Source organism: Lepisma saccharinum, chromosome 7 (genome assembly GCF_977018435.1).
Source record: "Lepisma saccharinum chromosome 7, izLepSacc3.1, whole genome shotgun sequence".
Classification (NCBI taxonomy): domain Eukaryota; kingdom Metazoa; phylum Arthropoda; class Insecta; order Zygentoma; family Lepismatidae; genus Lepisma; species Lepisma saccharinum.
In genome coordinates this window covers 72,142,062-72,160,680 of record NC_139235.1, presented here as the reverse complement: position 1 = coordinate 72,160,680, position 18,619 = coordinate 72,142,062, and the positions used below count along the sequence as shown (strand labels likewise).

Sequence of the window (18,619 nt, the reverse complement as noted above, 5' to 3'; positions counted from 1 at the left end):
GAAATTATATGTGAAATATATAATTTTTAATTGAACATTCATTCCCCCCCCCTTACGGACATCCACGTTGAGGCTTGTGTAACTTAGTGGTTAAAATGACAACAGGGATGGGCATTCAGCTTTCCTGGAAGCATGCATGGCATTGCCAATGTGGAGTGAAAAGCCAATCCATCACAGAGTGCTATGGTTCATGAAGGGATTCATATGTGCGCCATTGTCCAAGATCGACTACTTTGTTGATAGGAACAAAATTGAAGAAGAACTCATAACAGGAAATTCCTTTCTCATATCAGTTTTTTGTCTGAGACTTATGTCATGTTTTTTTTTTATTTACAGAATCTGGCAAACATGCATATACTCAGGAAACTTACTTCAAGCTAAAAGTTCAAATTTCTACATACTACGGCAGGATCAGATTAATTGGTACTGTGTCTAATAATTTTACCAATCTGTTATATGTCTACAAATAGCGTATCCTGCCAGTTTGATATTTTTATTGTAAACAAAAAGTATAATTCTAAATACATAATTTACAAGGGGTTACTAAAAAATAACCAGAATTGCAATGTGTGCTGTGTAGTTCTGGATCGCGTCAGTGGCATGCCCAGGATTTTCAAAAGGGAGGGGGGGGGAGTTACATTTTTTTTTTAACAGTCAGTCCTCATCTTGCCATTTTGTCCTGCCTTTGATGTTCTTTTTAATAAGACCTGCTTGGCCAAAGGGGGGAGGGGTTATGACCCCCACCAACCTCCCCTTGATCATGTCACTGGATCATGTCCCTAGACATCCTTGACTTGGAGTTTCCCATACCAGTCTGTCAAGTGGTATCATTCCATGTGGTGTATATTTGTAACATTCAGCAACAAGATAGAGAAAACTGTTGTAGCTCCATGTGACTTTATTTTATTACCATGGATGAAAAACTCTGAAAGGGAAACAATTCAGTGATGCGGATTAGGTGGAAGAAAATGTGCTGGCAGCTTTGAACTGTATGGTATGTCAAGAGTTCCGAAATTGTTTCCAGTAGTAGAAGAAAATGTTGAGGCAAGTGCATTGACTCATATGGAGAATACTTTGAAGGGGACTAAAAATATTTTGAATGTAAAAACTTGAATACAACTGCATTATTATTCAACATACTGTCCAGCCATATTCAAACACTGGTCTTGGCATGGTTCAAGTCTTCTGTATTCCTTCACCATAGAATTCTTCTGCTATGACTGAAGCCAAGCTCGGTGCTCACTCAGTGTTCACTTTATGAATAACTGCGAGATATCTGCAGGAACTCTCCAGAAAGCTCTAAAATGTGAATATGCGGTTCTGTCAAACCAGTTCATCGGCCACCTCTTTACTCACCGTGGACATCTTGTCTGCCCATTTTTTAACATATGGCACCATTGTGTCACCACCCTCACGTTATGTTTGTTGGCGAAGACAAATCTTATCACAGCATATTTCACGACTGTGAAATTGCAGCACAACTGTTGAAAAAGAGCAACACAACATTCACTCTGCCACAGCTTTGTGCATATAGACTCACACTACACTGTTGCCAATCATGGTGTTGTTATCTCACTATTTTACACGCCAGATGAAAAGGGAAGTTACTTAAGATAGCTTTCACACTTAAAAGTTTTGACACATTAAACAAGTTTTTGTGCTGGGCATGCAAGATGTGTGTAATATAACTCCTGGGTTATATTACATAGTACATATTACCCCTATATATGTGGCATATTTATTTATTACAACATATGTATTTATTTTTTTACATTATAACATAATTGGGAACTTTTCATTACATTATAGTACATCGTTTGCCCCATGCGCTGTCGTTCGTGCACCCACACACATGTCACTTGCCGTTCCTCCACACTGTAACTATGTCCGCTCACATCAGCCATGGTGCAACAACTGACATACGAAGTCAAGCGAGTGTTTCATGATTCAAAGCAGGGATGCCAACCACAAAAACGAAATCATTCCCAAGGAGCCAAATGCAGGCCAATTTTCAACCCCGTTGCAATAGGATACATGAAAGTATCAGAGACTTCTCAGACATAGTGTACAAGAGTCATGTAATTCGAGACGTCTTATATTCGTTCCACATCAAATCACTGATCCTGATTTTTAACCTTTTAAAACTTGCACCTTTTTGCTTACTTCATGTTTAATAGTTTAATAGTATGCAAGAATAGGGTGTGCATAAAGTCCTTCCCTGATTTCAAACATTACGCAAAAAGTATGATAAGTAGAGGCATGTGTTTTCGAAATGTTCCCCAAAATCACAAATTTGTTGTTTTATTGATAAACTTCAAAATGTGTGTAATTTGTTGCACAGAGAATGTCTAAATTATACTCAATATCTCTTCGCATTTTAGACAACATCTCAGTCACCATAGCTATAGATCTCACACGACAACTTGAGCTCTGGGGAAAGTTGAAAATGGAGGGGACCATGTTGGTTTTGTCAAGAAAAAAGCAGGCTGGTGCAACAAAATTCCAATGTTGCAACCTCCGGTTGTGAACAATATCTGATCCCTCAGTTTGGATGTATTTTTTAATAATTGCGAATCCAGGCAAGAAATGTGCAAAGAAAAGCACAAACTCCAACCTCAGCGGCGGAGAGGTTATCACAGCACGCTACGACACCAGGACTCCTGGTTTCGAAGATATTTTTTGTAAGTGTGTCCATTCATCAATCTTGTAATAAATCATCGTCATCTTCGCGAGTAGCCAAAAGTGGCAGAAAAGCAAAGTAAAGTAAATGAAATCAATCAATTCAGAACCAACAATGCCATTGAACAAACCCAAAAGAGAGCCGCTGGCTACTCTTAAAATGATTAAAACAGAATTTCGTGAAATCAGGGGAAAGTTTTCAACTCCTGAGAAATGGAGAAAATGTGTAAGAAAAGCTATAATAAACGATTTTGATAAAGGGACTATTATGAGGCTTGCAAGAGATTCATACGTTGTGAACAATACGGAACCTACATTTTTTTAAAGAAGCTGCGAGAGAAAAAAAAAGTCAATTTTCGATTTGGGACCACATTAATGAAATGTTTACGTGATCTTTGTTTCCTTATCAAAGAACTGAATCCAATAGGAAAGTTTTGATGGAGAAACCAGATATTGTTGTATTGCGTGTGGATTTCTTGAGATATATTCATGACTGCCGAAAGACTGTGGACTTACGCAAGTAAAATATTTGGAGCCCATAGTGAAAAATAAATATATATATATATATATATATATATATATATATATATATATATATATATATATATATATATGTATACGTATTGATGATATCAGAGGGCGAAACGAAGAGGGAAGGAAATGGGGAAGAGAAGCTCGCAGCACTGCGTACAAAGCAACCGTGGCTGTACTAGGTAAGGTTAGAAGATCTATATACTTTTTTTTGTCAATTAAAACAACATACTCTATGTATGCAGCTTTGTTAAGAAATGCTCTTGGTTATCAGGTGTTCTGGTAACATTTATTGGGAATAGCAAGAAATTGGTGCGATTGCAAACACTGTTTTGAATGGGGGGAGAACTCATTATGAGGGTTGTCACTGTCTCTGCGGTCAACTCGAAGGCTTTCTCCTCAGAGCTCAAGTTGTGGCGCAAGACCCATAACACTTCTGTTATCTTTGCCTTCAATGTTTCAACATGTGAAACTGGTGAACTGTATGTACACTTTATCCTCAGTGAATCACCACTAAAAAGGTGACTATGTTGCACTCCATTAAAGGTGTTTTAGCCATGATTACTTTTTCAACAAGTATCCACATTGCAGTTTAGATATTCGTCGGTACTTGATTAACAGACTTCCAAGCTGCTGTATTGGGAGGGGTGGTCCAACGTTATGGCGTCCAACTTTCTCCTAGTAGTACACCACTAGACTTATTTCTGTAGTGATACATTAAAAAACAAAGTGTACAGTTCACTAGTTCCAGATGTTGAAACGTTGAAGGCAAGGACACCAGAAGTGTTAGTTATGATGACTGAGGAGATGTCTAACACATGGAGAGAAATTGAGTGTCGTTTAGATATTCTCCGTGCAACAAATGGTACAAATATTGAAGTTTATGACTTAATAATACAACAAACTTGTGATTTTGGGGCACATTTCGAAAACACAGCATGACTCTGTCTAACTTAACAAAAAGTTTTGGTGCCACCCTCCACCCCCCCCAAGAAAAAAGTCTCTTCCTAGTGTATTTTTTGTGTAAGTGTTTGAAATCAGGGAAAGACTTTATACTCATCCTGTATGTTGGGATGACGTGTTTTCACATCAAAGAATTTGTAAAAAAAACTGCAGAAGAATATTTATCCAAAATGGGGAAGATATTACAGTAGAACCTCAATTATACATTTTTCATGAGCCTATGGCTAAATAACATATATAGCAGGAAAATATACAGGGTGTCATTTTAATGGCGCCCACGGACCACGGAAACGTATAGAGGACATCAAAACAAACAACATTTCTCAGTAACATTTTTCTCGTTGGTGCATCATTTCTGCGCTACAGTCGTTCAAAAAAGACCGTTTTGCCGCCTGAATGCTGGCAACCACACACAACATTTGATTGCATTTGTGACGTCATATCCCGTCCTGAAGCGATGCGTTCCAGGGTTGCCAGGAACACTCATATTCTGTGAAAAATGACATAGCTACAATCAGCCACATTATGTACCGTAAAAGAAAACGACAAAACACGTTCTTTAACCTAACAGGAAGTAAACAAATGTCACGAAAACTAGTAGAAAGAAAACAGAATTCAAGTGGAAGTGGTCATATCGAATTTTGTATCAGCTTACATTTCAAATATTTGCAAATCTAGTTACCAAGTTGGCATCTACAATTTAGTCTATCCACTTCGTCCTTCTGATACTAGTTTTCTGTGACACACTGAACAGATGACAAAATACTAGAAATGAAAGAACTCAAAATCCCAAAGGTAAGCAACACATAATATAATGTATATTCAGTGCATTATGAGACAAGTGACAAAAATGGTTGAAAAAACAGGGATATAAGTAGTAGTAATACAAGCTCCAAGCTCTCCGACGACTGTGTTTATCTATGCACCGGATATACATGTAATGTAATAGTTTGCAACTATGAACAGGACAGTATATTCACTACTGATTCATAATTAGATTGTTACTGTGGTTGTACATGTTTTAGCCGTAATGTAACAACGTGAACCTCGGATACTTCCGTTATCAGCACAAAAGTACCACAAGGCATCTGGACACAAACCTGTAGATACCAATCTTGCAACGAGATTTGCAAATATTTGACATGTAACTGGGCGCAAACAGCCACATGTAAGCTGTAAGTCCAATAAAATGTATTGTTGTTGATATTTGACATGTAGGCTGAGACAAAATCCGAAATTGACACTTCATTTTCAATACGTTTTTACCATTTCTCATATCGTCGGTTCACTTTCCCCTGAGATGACTGCTGACCTTCTGGCTGGTAGACTATGATGTTCGGTCTACTGGACGTGTTTCTCGCTTCGTTTTACACCTAATCATGTGGTTGGTAGTTTGTAAATTTTCACAAAATTTGTGTGTCCCTTGCAACTCTGCCGTGCGCTATTTCGCCGCAGGAAATGCCATCACAGATACGATCAAATGTTGTGTTGGGTTGCCAGCATCCAGGCGGCAAAACGGTCTTTTTTGAACAGCTGTAGCGCCGAAATGATGCACCAACGAGAAAAATGTTACTGAGAAAAGTTGTTTGTTTTGATGTCCTCTATACGAATCTGTGGTCCGTGGGCACCATTAAAATGACACCCTGTATATGGTGGAACCATATAATCAAGGTCCTACTGTATTTTGGAATCTGAAGAAGCCCTACTGTATTTTGGAATCTGAAGAAGCATGTACTGTACCCTAGCATTAAGGCTTGGATGGACCTTTGGACAACTTCAGGGCAGATGTTTTTGAATTTTTCTCTCCATCCAAAAACTTCTATGATGTTCCAAAATATGATATTCACATATGCTTAGAATTCCTTCTGGAGCATTCACGTGAATCATCATGTGGTTTGCCCGACCCTGTGGCCGAGTGGTTAGCACATCGCGCTGCGATGCCAAGGGTCCCGGGTTTGAATCCCGGTCGGGCTTGGTTGTTTGTGAATGTCCATTCATCAATTTCATCATTTCATCACTCATCCCCATCTTCGCAAATTAGCCAAGAGGCACAAAACGCGAAGTAAAATAAACTAAATCAATCAATCAATCATCATGTGGTTTGCTTTCATTACTTTAATAGACTTATGTAGATATGAAATTATTGAGAATATCTGAGAAACAGCAATAACAAACCACATGAAGATTCGTGTGAATGTTCTAGAAGGAATTCTAAGCGTATATAATTTTGAGATTTTGGAATATTCTAGCGAGTTTTTGGAAGGAGAGAAAATTTGGAAACATTCGTCCTGGAGTTGCCGAAATGTCCAGCTGAACCTTAAGTGTACATTTTTTTTCACACTTCAGACAAATAATATCCCACACTCAATGTGGCAAAGAATTTTCCACATTATATGCGAAAACTACAACATTATGGAAATGAACTTTTCATGTGATTGCATGAAATATGTTCCACGTTTGTCATTTCATTACAGTGTATGTTGTTTGCATTACAGTACCATCACCTGAGGTAATATGCCGAAGTACTACTGTGACTATTGTGATACCTATCTTACCCACGATTCTCCATCGGTAAGGAAGACACATTGCCAAGGGAGGAAACATAAAGAAAATGTGAAGTTTTACTACCAGAAGTGGATGGAAGAACAAGCTCAACATCTGATCGATGCCACAACAGCAGCGTTCAAAGCAGGAAAAATTGCGTCAAATCCGTTTGCCCAGAACAAGCAAGGGGCAGCCATACCTCCGCCAAACAACCTGTATCCCCCTCGTGCTCCAGGACCAGTCCATCCTCCTCAGGCGGGCCCTCAGCCAAATCTCGTTGCCCACGGTCCACGGCCCGTTGGACCTGGTCCAGCACCAATGGCACCAGGGCCCATGATGATGGGACCACCAGGACCAATGCCACCGATGATGACTGGCATGCGACCACCGCCACCTATTGGAGGAATGGGACCTATGGTTCCCATGGGCCCGATGGGTCCCATGGGACATATGCGAGGACCTCCTGTAATGGGTGGTCCACCAGGTGGTTTTAAGAAATGATAGCCGTGTGCTGTGATAATTGCGGAATTATTGTCATAATAATACACACTTCCTTCTGTTTTTGTCGAACTGATAACCCGAATTGACATTTTTCCTAGACAAAGGAGGGGAAAGCGTGTGTATTTGTGTATTGAAGTTATGTATCTATGATAGATATATTGAACCTGACACATTTCCAAGATTTCCATGCACTTGGGATACCATATTTCTTCTACAAAAATATGACATGGAACATTCAATGGACAGTGAAAAAATTGTGTTAAAATTTATTTCCCCTTTCTGTTGACAATGTAATTTTGTATCTTAGGACCCAAACTCAAGTTATGACAGCAGTTGTGGAAAAGTATTGAGAAAAATGTGTTTACATTTATGTTTAGGTGTGATTCAATAAATGAAATATTTACTAAAAAATACATTCTTCACTAAACCAACAATTAACTGTAAGTTTTGCATACTGCTGAGCATTCTGAAATATGTAGCATGTGAAAGCATAAATAAAGTAATTGGTTTAGTTTTGAAACAAAAATATATCTTTGTTATCATTCCTCGAATATGAATTTTGTTATCTTCATTGTAAAAAATGTACAGTTTAACAAAATGGATTTATATTCGTTAAGTTGTCCATACACAATTCAATTGGCATTGAAACCATGTTCAAGACACAATCAGATTTATAACTGAGAGACATTTTACAATGTTGTCATTGGAAAACTTGAAAGGTCCAAAATTTCACTGAGATATCATGAAAGATAAAAGTGACAGCACTTTCACTTTTTATCAAAAGTAGGTAATAGGTAGGGAAAGAAACTTAAATAAATAGATTTGGCCCAACATAGAAAATAATTTTCTTTCAAAATGAAGACGCATTGGCAACTTGAAAGAAGTATGATATACCGGGTGTCCGAGAAGTCTTTGTATGAAAACAAAAATTAACTGTATCTGCTATATGCAACATAGACATGAAAAAATGTTTAGGAAACTATTCAAGTTTTATTGGAAATAGCAAAGAAATCAATAAATCTCCACGTGAGCACCCTTGGTCGCACGGAGTACATCTAGTCGAAATTCAACTTTTTGCCATTCATTTGCCAACATCACAGGAGGGATTGATGACTTGGGTTATCCGTTGTCGCAGAGTTCCAAGATCCGATACAGGAGTTTTGTAGACATTGTCTTTCACAGAACCCCATAGAAAAAATCTAAAGGGGTTATGTCTGGAGATCATGCAGGCCATGCTGTCCGTCCATCTCGACCAATCCATTTTCCAGGAAATGTCTGATCAAGATAGGAACAAACCTCCAGACTCCAATGTGGCGGTGCACCTTCTTGTTGAAAGATAACATCAGGGTGGTATTCTAGCAATTGAGGAACAGCAAACAATTGCAACATGTCAAGATACACTCCAGATGTTACGGTGTCCTCACAGAAAAAAGAATGGTCTGATTATTCTGTCATGCAGCAGCACCCACCAAACATTCACTTTCCTGCTGCCCATGGTCGACTCCCTCACCTCATTAGAGGGCTCTTCACCCCAGATACGCACATTGTGTCTATTCACTAAACCACTGACATGAAAGACCGCCTCGTCTGAAAAAGCAATACATTCCAGATAGCCATTATCAGCATCAATGCATGATAATTAGAGCCCGGAAGTTTGGCAAAATGCCTCTTTTTATTTACTGCATATATTGATAAAAAATTTCCGGATATACGTTTTTTATGTTGTTTCGAATGTTTTAGAAGCCTTTTCATTTTGCCTATTTGGGACCCCACTGCCTATTTTTAATTATAATGCCTTTTTCAATGAAATTTGACCATTTATTTTTCTTCCGTTTATTACGTGAATAATTTTCGCCTAAATTAAGTAATATTGAACTCACGCATGTTTCAACATTGCTGAAGGAGAAAAGTGTGAGAAAAAAGTATTTCATGCTGAGTTAGGATATTGCCTTTCGGTTAACATTTCCTTGTGCATGATTGACTGCTGAAGTGGAGAGGTTGATTTCGAACACAAAGAAGATATTTCTGAAATCTCCCTCTCGAACCCGAAAATTTCAGGAAGTTATGCCTGAGCTTAGTTTTCCTCCGCAACCAGTCTTGACAAGATGGGGAACCTGGATATCAGCAGCTACATATTATGCTAACAAACCTTGAAAAACTCAGTGAGGTGATTGATGCTCATCCAGAAAATGAAGCGGCTTCAATTCGTGAAGTGAAAAACTCCTGTGCTATTCAGAACTGAAGAATGAACTGTCGTTTATTTTTGCACATTATGGTGCATTTCCAGAGACAATTACAAAGCTAGAAAAGAGAGGTGAGACTCTTGTAGCATCCATGAAAATCTTCGAGGAATCTATGCAGCAGATGGTGGAAGTGCCAGGAGAAAAGGGGTCGGCTGTTGCGGAAAAGTGCAAACGGGTAGTGAGTGAAAATAGGGACTTGAAACAATTGAAAACAATTTGTGATATTCTAAAAGATGAAAATGCTATTACCAAAATGAGTCCAGCTACATTAGCTTGTTCTATGTATGCTCCAATAACTTCTGTCGAAGTAGAAAGATCATTTTCTATTATGAAAAACATTCTCTCTGACAGGCGACTAACAATGAATGTTGAGAACTTAAAAAAACACCTTGTAGTTATGTGCAATCAAGACGGAGAAAATTGAAATGCTCTTCCCAATGTAGATTTTAACATGTTGCCAGAAATTATATATAAAAGTAAGCGACTTCGAAATGTGCCATTTTTTCGGTTTATTTTGCCTTTTTTTTCATTATTAGTGCCTATTTTCCACATTATAAATGCCTTTTTGCCTGCCTATTTTAACGAAAATAAATGCCTGAACTTCCGGGCTCTAATGATAATATTTTCACCGCAAAGTTATACCGACGTTTGCCGTCATTGGTCAACAAAGCCTGCAGGATTTGCACTTTGTATGCACAAAACAGTAAATGTTTGTGTAACACATCATGAACAGAACTTTTTGGCATCTGTAATTCACGTGAGGCCGTATGCACGGATTTCTTCGGACTGCGCACAAAAGTCACTCTGACATCTTCCGCCCTTTCGTCCGAGGTTGATGGCCGGCCACTTCTCGGTGCGTCAGCAACAAATCCTGTGGTCTTGAATTTGTCATACGACTACTTAATCCTTTTACCATGGGGCGATGTTTGAAACTGTCTCTGCACTGTTTTTTGTAACCTGCTCTCGTGAAACCACAGGACACACTCAGCTTTTTCCTGATTTGTGTACATTTCCAGTTTGCTGGACATTGGCACTGCTACACTACTGCTACGTTACAGAAACCTGAAACAACAACAAAAAAAAAAAATTAATAGTTTCCGAACATTTGGGTACCATTTTTTATATGTCTATGTTGCATATAGCGGTTACAGTTAATTTTTGTTTTCATACAAAGACTTCTCATACACCCTGTACTTTCTCGAATTATACATGTAATCTGCTACACAAAAAGAAATTGTGTGTTCTTTATAGTGCAAAATATTTTTACAAAATGTGAACTAAGTGTATTTTGACAGGTGTGTGGTTAGTTTTCACTCTCAAGCCAAAATACAATTTAGAACAACACACACAAAAAAAAATTATTTTACATTTGTTTGTGAAATCAAATTTATCATCACCTGTGTATTGCCAGAGAAATATACAATGCTTAACTCTTCATACAACCTATACATTTGCTACTGTACAGTACAGTTATTCTTTGTTGTTGTTTAATCATGATTAAGTGGGGTACGATGTGTATATACATGTAAATAGCAACCGGTCCCCTTGGCAGAGTGGTTAGCACATCATGCTACAACACCAGGGGTCCCGAGTTTGAATCCCGGCCTTGGCATGGATGTTTGTGAATGTCCATTCATAAATTTCATCATATCATCACTCATCCCCATCTTCGCAAATTAGCCAGAAGTGACACAAAAATCGAAGTAAAATAAAGGAAGTCAAAATGTAAATAGCAAAATGAATGAATTTGGGAATTATTATTGTTAATTGTATGAAGATTCAAATGTTTGTCAATGCATATGTATTTCACCAACACAAATGATGGCATCTGTAGTCTATATTCTTCACAGACAAATGAAGTTATACTTTGCTACATTTTTAAAGCACCACACACATAAAACAATTTCGTTGATGCTTTTCATGCATTCAGGCTATGTCATCATACTCAAGCTTTTCGTTTGTTAGCAGACACCACAAAATACTTCATAATTCTATGAAATCAGTTCAGTATGAATATTTTGATCCATTCACATGTCTAGAACCTTATATTTCACATGTAAGCTCCAAGGGTTCTAATATTCTTTTAAATTTAATTTGTCATGTTGATGTGCCTAAAATAAACAAAATCAATCAAATGGGTTGTTCAAAGATTGTTCAAGCATGATTCATTTGATTGTGTGTGGACGTTGTGTTAGAGCATATAAGGATTTTCACCATTAGCCTTCATCATTACCAGACTAAAAGCTGGAATTGTCTTGTGATCACATGGTTGTAAATAGATAAAAACAAAAGGAGGTTTAGAGGATAAAATATTGGTCTGTCGCATCTCAGGTAACCATAATAAATATGGCACCAATTATGATATTTTTACTAGATGCAGATTTTGGAGAGGTGTGTATGCTAATTTTTGGCAATTTCTAGACTTGCTCTACTTCTAATATATTCCCAATTCTTGTATGAGAACAAAATGAACATAACTCCAAAAATATGGTTTCCAGTTTGGTTTAAATAGCTGGAGTCAGATCAACAAATGTCCACTTTCAATAATTAGAAGTAATGGTGGGTCATGTGTTTCCAATTAAATTTTTAAGTCAGACATATTCCCAAGAATACATTGTTTCATCTCTGCTGTAAATTTGATAAATTGGAGTTATATATGTATGGTTCTCACACAATGAATTATATGCTCCACTTGCACTTTTTGATTTTGAGTATTAGCATGTGTAATTCAATGCAACTACATGTTTGACAAACAATCTTCTAGCAATAACAATGTACAGTATTTTGGCCAACTAGTACAGTAGCAGGATTTAGCGAGTCATTTGTAAATATGTATGCTGTAAGTGAACGCAATTATCATGTTGTAATTTATTTAGAAATCATACAAGTTATATTACAAAATATACTATTATATTTCTAATTTTAACCTTTAGTTGTTCATAAGTTTGTAGTTCTTATGAATTGTACTACTTCCATTTTACTCCTGCATATAATATTTTTCTTTTATTATATAATGCAGTCTATAAATATTTATGGTAGTTTTTCTTTTTCTTTGCTTTTGTGGGGCTGTATGCATTACCTTGTTTTCTAGTGCATTGGCAGACTTTAAAGTTGAACAATATTTTTACACACTAAAGTATTTTGTTATTGTGCATGCTACTTCATACATTATCATTGGTATTAGCATTATATCGTTTTATTCTTCATTTTCTATGCAGTTTCAGTGGAATTTTTCACCATCTTCATGAGTTTAGTAAGATGTATTGTGTCTGTCATTTTTACTCATGTCACTTAAGATTCAAGTAACTGGTATTTTGCGAAAATTTCTGTTTTGCAATGTACAGTTAGCTTGTAACTGGAACTGTGGTGGCAATTATTTTAACTGCTACTCCTTTCTGCATTGCGAAGCAACATGGCTGCCTCATGGGGCTATCAAAGTTACACACTTGACAACTTCATCATCAGAAAACAAGGTATCATTCATAAAAAAAACGTTTGTTTTTTTTGCTCAACAAACTGGCATAGAGATCGTACAAAGCTTGCAGTCAAAAGACATGTACAGTTTCTACATTGTAATAGTGTTTACACCAACAGACAGGAATTATTGTTTTGACTTTCAAGTTCTTCACACTTCTTCAAGAAAGCATCTACACGTGTGCCCCATAACAGCATTTGACATATGTAGGTTTGGCCTTTATTAGAAGAAAGCAAAATTTGTAGTGCTCTTTTGTTAAATATATATAGCCTGTGCAGCATATGTGCTTGTATTTCTACATTTAAACACCAGGCTGCGTGCCAATCGATGCACTTTGAAACTATACTAACAGATGGCATGCAGATTGATCCCCTACATTTCTGTGCTTCAGCATTGCCAACACACAATTTTGAAGTGCAAACTTAAAATTGGCCAACTGGCAGTTACTTTCACATTGAAAGTTAATGTGGTTAATAGAGGTACTCCAGGAATTGAAAGTTCAACAATTCAGGTGACCTTGAGTGGCTTTGATTTGTTTATTCCACTGGTTGCTGCATGTGTCAAGTGTGTGAATTCCACATTGTGGAATGCTGGTGACGCCCCTGACCTTTCAGGACACAGTTCATGGTAAGACCAGCACAATTTTCTAGAGCATCTGGCTGACTGGAAGAACGTAGTGGGCAGACTACACAGTGGTGTCTACATGTTTTTGTGGTGGAAGTTGCTGCTTTATATAAGGGGTATGCCCATTTTATTTAGTAGTCAGTCCTGTCCTATTTTCATCTGCATGTGAAGCTTTTTTTAAATAAAGGTATCATGAACCTCACCATCCCCACTTGGGCACACCATGTGTAATACAAGTAGTGTTTGCAATGCAACAAGGAAATATAACATGGTGACATCAAAGCTGGAACGATATTTTCGTTTATGAAATGTGGGCTCCAAATGTAAATTATTTCTAAATGAAAATAATGTATTACATAATTATTTTCTATTTCAAAATTTGAACTTAAAATCTCGCAGATCTAAAGCAGTTGTTTTATTTCCTAAAAGATCCACGGATCATGATAAAGGCATATCAATATCAAATGAGAAGTTTCGGATAAAAAAAATATATATGTATATTAACTTTTAGGTTTCACAGATCGCACGCAATTTGTCCCAGGTGGTGACACTTGTGCACGTCAGAGGCGAGGCATCCGGTCATCGGGAGATGCGGCGATGACCAAGCAAAATAATAAAAATATTGCATTTTATATATTTTAGAGAAGCAGTAAAAATAATAAGTCAGAATACTCGCATATTTGTGCAAAATAAGTCAAGCAACAGCATGAAACAGCTCGAAATACGCAAGAGATTCGCTAAACTTAGCGCAATGAAATGAGGCCCCAGTACTACCCCTTCCGCCAAGTTTCCTATTGAAGGCAATGGTGTTCGTCGGCCCAGCTCATCGAATCTCTCTGGTCTCTGCCGGTGCCGAGAACAACAGAACGCTTCCGAACAGGCAGACAAGTCCAACGACGTGTACTTTCCCCCACTCATGAAGGTCTGGGTCATAACAGGCCCTTTTTTCAGCCCCCATCCCCATGTTTACAGCCACGGCAGGGTTTGTCTGGAGTCATCAAGATTCTTCCGACTGTCCAGTGGCGTGCTCAAGGAGGGGTGGTGAGGATCATAATTCTGCTAGGCTCAATATTCTTTGAAAAAAAGAAGAAAGAAAAGGCAGGAAATGATGGCAAAATGAGGACTTCAGGAATGACTACTAAAAAGCACACAAACCCCACCCCCCCTCTTCGAAAATCCTGGGCACACCACTCGAATGTCTGCTATTTCCACTTGTTAAGAGGAAAAGCACACATTGAACGATATGAATCTGCTTTTCATTATCAAAACAATTGGAGGCGGACCATAAAGGTTCTTATTTTAAACACGACAATTGAGGTGTTTCCTTCAGTTTCCATCATATTTAATAATTCTCATCGTATGGGATAGAATTATGTGTCTTTTCTATAGTCGTAAGGTCTTTGGCATGAGCTTTTACATTGACCTAGGCGTTTATCGCAGAGAAATATTGTGCCCCCCTTCCGTAGAAAGATTGACCCTGACGTTTGGCAAATCTTGCGGTGACTATGTAAAAATGTCACGCTTCGCCGCTGGTGCACGTGTATATGCAATAAAATGAATTTACAATAGCAGCCATATGCGTTAAAATACAGCATGGTACTATTTCTTTCCAAAATGTTCTATTGAAAAATATTTGAATAAAAAGGATTAAGGCGAACCCCTACTCCGTCGAAAAGTTTGAGCATTTTCCATGTAAGCTTATGGGCGTAACTTTGGTCACGATTATCTCGAGAACCAGTCGACAAAAAATTTTCAAATTTTAACAGAACACTGGGAAAGGATGTTTCTAGAAAATCACTGATTAATATTTTCATTTTTTGCATCAATGTCCCGAAAATTAATTAATTCATTTTACTCTTCTTTCACTTTTCTTGACACGCCAACCCTGCAGAGCCCAGTCGGTTCTTCAGGGATCCTCGTTCACGTCTAATGGGCCGGGAGGAGAGGTGAGGGAGACCCGAGGAGAACTCATCAGATGTTTTTGAGCTGCAGAAACCGGCTTCGGGTATAAATATTCGGGGAGGAAAGCTCTGTGAAGATTTAACTGGGTATTTTTGAAATTATAGGGCTAAATTGAAAATGGACAGATGAAAGTGTTCAGGAATGCGAATAGAATCAGCACAGTCACTTAGTCTGGAGTATGAAATTTCTCGAAGTATCGGGATGGTGAAAGGCCATGTCCGAAAGGTGCAAGACCGTACTTGAAGCGAGCATCCTCCGAGTATGGTCTTGGAGTGCGGTCTTCAAGTCGTGGACTGGAAGCATAGCTGGAAGTGAAAGTCTTTCAAATTGCACTTCGACTGCAGCGCCAAATACGATCAGTAGATAAAACTTAGTAGTCGTTGTTTTCCCACGGTTTAAACACTTGTTTTTCACCATAGAAATCACATAGCATTTTCAAATGTTCGTACACATACATTTCTACACATTATAAGAACTTTAACCAACAACTTGCTGGCCCATAACGTATATTTAACCTGTGTTTCTGGGTTTCTACCTCCGTGATTTTAAACAAATGAACAACGATTGTGGAAATCACGTGACCTAGTCAGCTCGTAGACCTTGTTAAAAATGTAAACATAAACATTGGCGAGGTCTTGCCCGGTCCCCCCGGAACTTCCGGTTTAGTCCAGTCCCCGTTATTGCCAGTGCAGATTCACCGGCATACGAAGTAAGAAATGGGCGCTTGTTTTCATCAGTTGTGAGACGATAGTCAAGAAAGGTATTTGTTAGAGTTCTACTATGAAGGCGTGGACGTCTAGAATCCGTCGGATGATCAACTGCAGAGCAGATTATTAAAATATGATGTGTCTTTGTGGCCGCCAGTTGTGTAGCATACTACATACAAGTATCTCATGTACACGCACGGCGAACTCAAAACGTACGAAAGTTTAGATATATTCAATTACGTATTTTGTAAATGGAAAAGTGAGGGAAGGATAATTCTATAAAACTAGTGATATTATTATATTATAAAGTATGCTTAAGTGAATATTTGCCAACAAATCTGCAGAAGTAATGAAATTACACATATCAAATGCTAGTAAATATATGTGCTTTCAACGTCGCCTTTCCACCTGAGGGATTTAGGGAAAACCTTTGATATGGTATGCCACTTTCACTTGCACGAATTTACTTCAAACAATAAGGGAGTTTTCAGACTGAAGCGACAAGCGATATCGGGATTTCGCACAGAAGCATTCGATCTAAAGCAAACCATTTACCAGTACGCTTCCGCAAATTACAGGCCGGGGCAACACAATGCACGGTAGTGATAAAACGGCCCATTCCGAGCGACAAGCGACACCTGCAATTTGTCGTGTCTTTTTAATTCGGAAGGTGTTGTTTATTTTTGAATGTTGGTTTCCAAGAGACACGTATCGCTGCAGTCTGAAAGCTTTCTTTCGAACCAATTCACCACGAGAAAATGCACGTATCGCTTGGACTGGACTGTTGTTTTCTCAGTACCATGCATCGTGTCGCGTCGGTCTGTTGTACTCGTATGCAAGGTGAATTGTTTCCTTTAGAGTAAAGGGGCTGTTGCTTGTCACTTCGGTGTGTAATCTCCGTGCCACTTAAAAGTGAATCCTCAGTGATCAATGAAATTCCGAAGCGACACGACAAGCTGCACGTGTCGCTCAGATTTCCAATGGCGTGTATTGTGCTGCCTGAGACTTGATTTTGCCATGAGCGGTAAATGCTTATTTATAGTCTAAATGTGCCTGTGTCGCTTGTCACTTCGGTACGAACCACTGCTGTCGGGTGTCGCTTCGGTTTGAAACCTCACTAAGAGCCGTGCTTTTCACCACAACACAATATGCAGGTAAACGATCAACATATTTGTAACAAAATGCAAGTCGTATAAATCCTTTCCGGTAGCAATCCTTTCTTCGTTCTGCTTGTATCAACAGGTTTCGTCTCTCTACGTCCTTCGGAAACCTACGAAGTGATACTTGACTCAATAAATTTGTTCCCGATCGAACTGTACAACCATATGCTACACAGCTGATACCCTATTTCCTTGTAAATGAATCTCCACTTTGCTCTTTCATACTAACGTCCATAGCATCGTAAGCGTAACCGGATGTTCGAGGGGGACCAGACGAGTGCGCATGCTCCGCAGTAGCTCCGCCTTTAACACCGTCTGTAGTGCAAGCTGTGCACTTGCGTACTTCTATTCTTGGCGCTTTCGAACTGTACTAGGTGATGTCACTTCCGCTAAGACCATACTTCAAGTCCGTACTTTGTACCTTTCGGGCAGAGCCAAAGTATGCTGTAAAGCATTGCTGTTCTCAAGGAGGAGTTGAGGGCGGCATATTCCCCAGTATCTCGGATGTCAAGAAGAGAAATAAATTACATAATGTCCTTTCAAAAATGGAATAAAATATTGATATTCTGTGATGACAAAAATGTAAAATATCTGTCTCATCACTGGCGTACGCCGAGGGGGAGATGAAGGGCTACAGCCCCTCCCGACATTTTGAGAAAATAAAGCGTAGGTTAAATAGTTCATGAATATCTGGATAATGAAACTTCAAACAATTGTCCAGATCAGCCTCCCTCCCCCCCCCCCCCCCATGGCCAATAGCGCGTCCCCACAGATCATGTCATAATTCCCATAAAGTATTTTATTACGACACTGTCCTATTACTGAAAAACATTTTTTAAGCTTTACTGAACAATTTACTTGATCTGCCCCTTCTCCAAATTATTCCTTTTCTTCATCTTTGAACAAATTATAGTGAATTAATTACTAATCAAGTATCCTCTCCGCCTCAACCGGTTTCGGGTATATGTAACAGGGGAAAAGCCCCCTGAAGATCAATCTTGGTATTTTTTTTTAAAATTGTAGATGGAAAGTTTCGGAGCAAACGTTTGATGAATAGGAACGGAATTATCGCAGATGACCTATATTCGTTTAGTGTGGAATATGAAATTACTATGCTGCAAACAGTGCTTCGGGCAAGGTGGGGGCGGAGGCGGCATATTCCCCAGAATCTCAGATGTCAAGAATATAGATCAATTGCGCTAAATCAGTTTCAAAAATATTTCGACAAAA

General features: G+C 38.4%; 1 protein-coding gene across 4 annotated transcripts in view; it reads left to right on the top strand.

Annotated features, from left to right (window-relative positions):
• The window catches only part of LOC145989914 (U1 small nuclear ribonucleoprotein C-like), a 41,802-nt gene extending 34,058 nt beyond the window's left edge, over nt 1-7,744 (top strand). For 2 of the 4 annotated variants that reach the window (XM_083125422.1, XM_083125420.1), the window contains 2 exons: nt 337-423; nt 6,669-7,744. In XM_083125422.1, the coding sequence (XP_082981548.1) occupies nt 6,688-7,218 (531 nt within the window). In that variant the 5' untranslated portion in view covers nt 337-423; nt 6,669-6,687 and the 3' untranslated portion in view covers nt 7,219-7,744. The remainder of the gene's footprint in view (nt 1-336; nt 424-6,668) is intronic. The other 2 variants (XM_083125418.1, XM_083125419.1) reach the window with 1 other exon arrangement.
• Nucleotides 7,745-18,619: the final 10,875 nt, after the last annotated feature.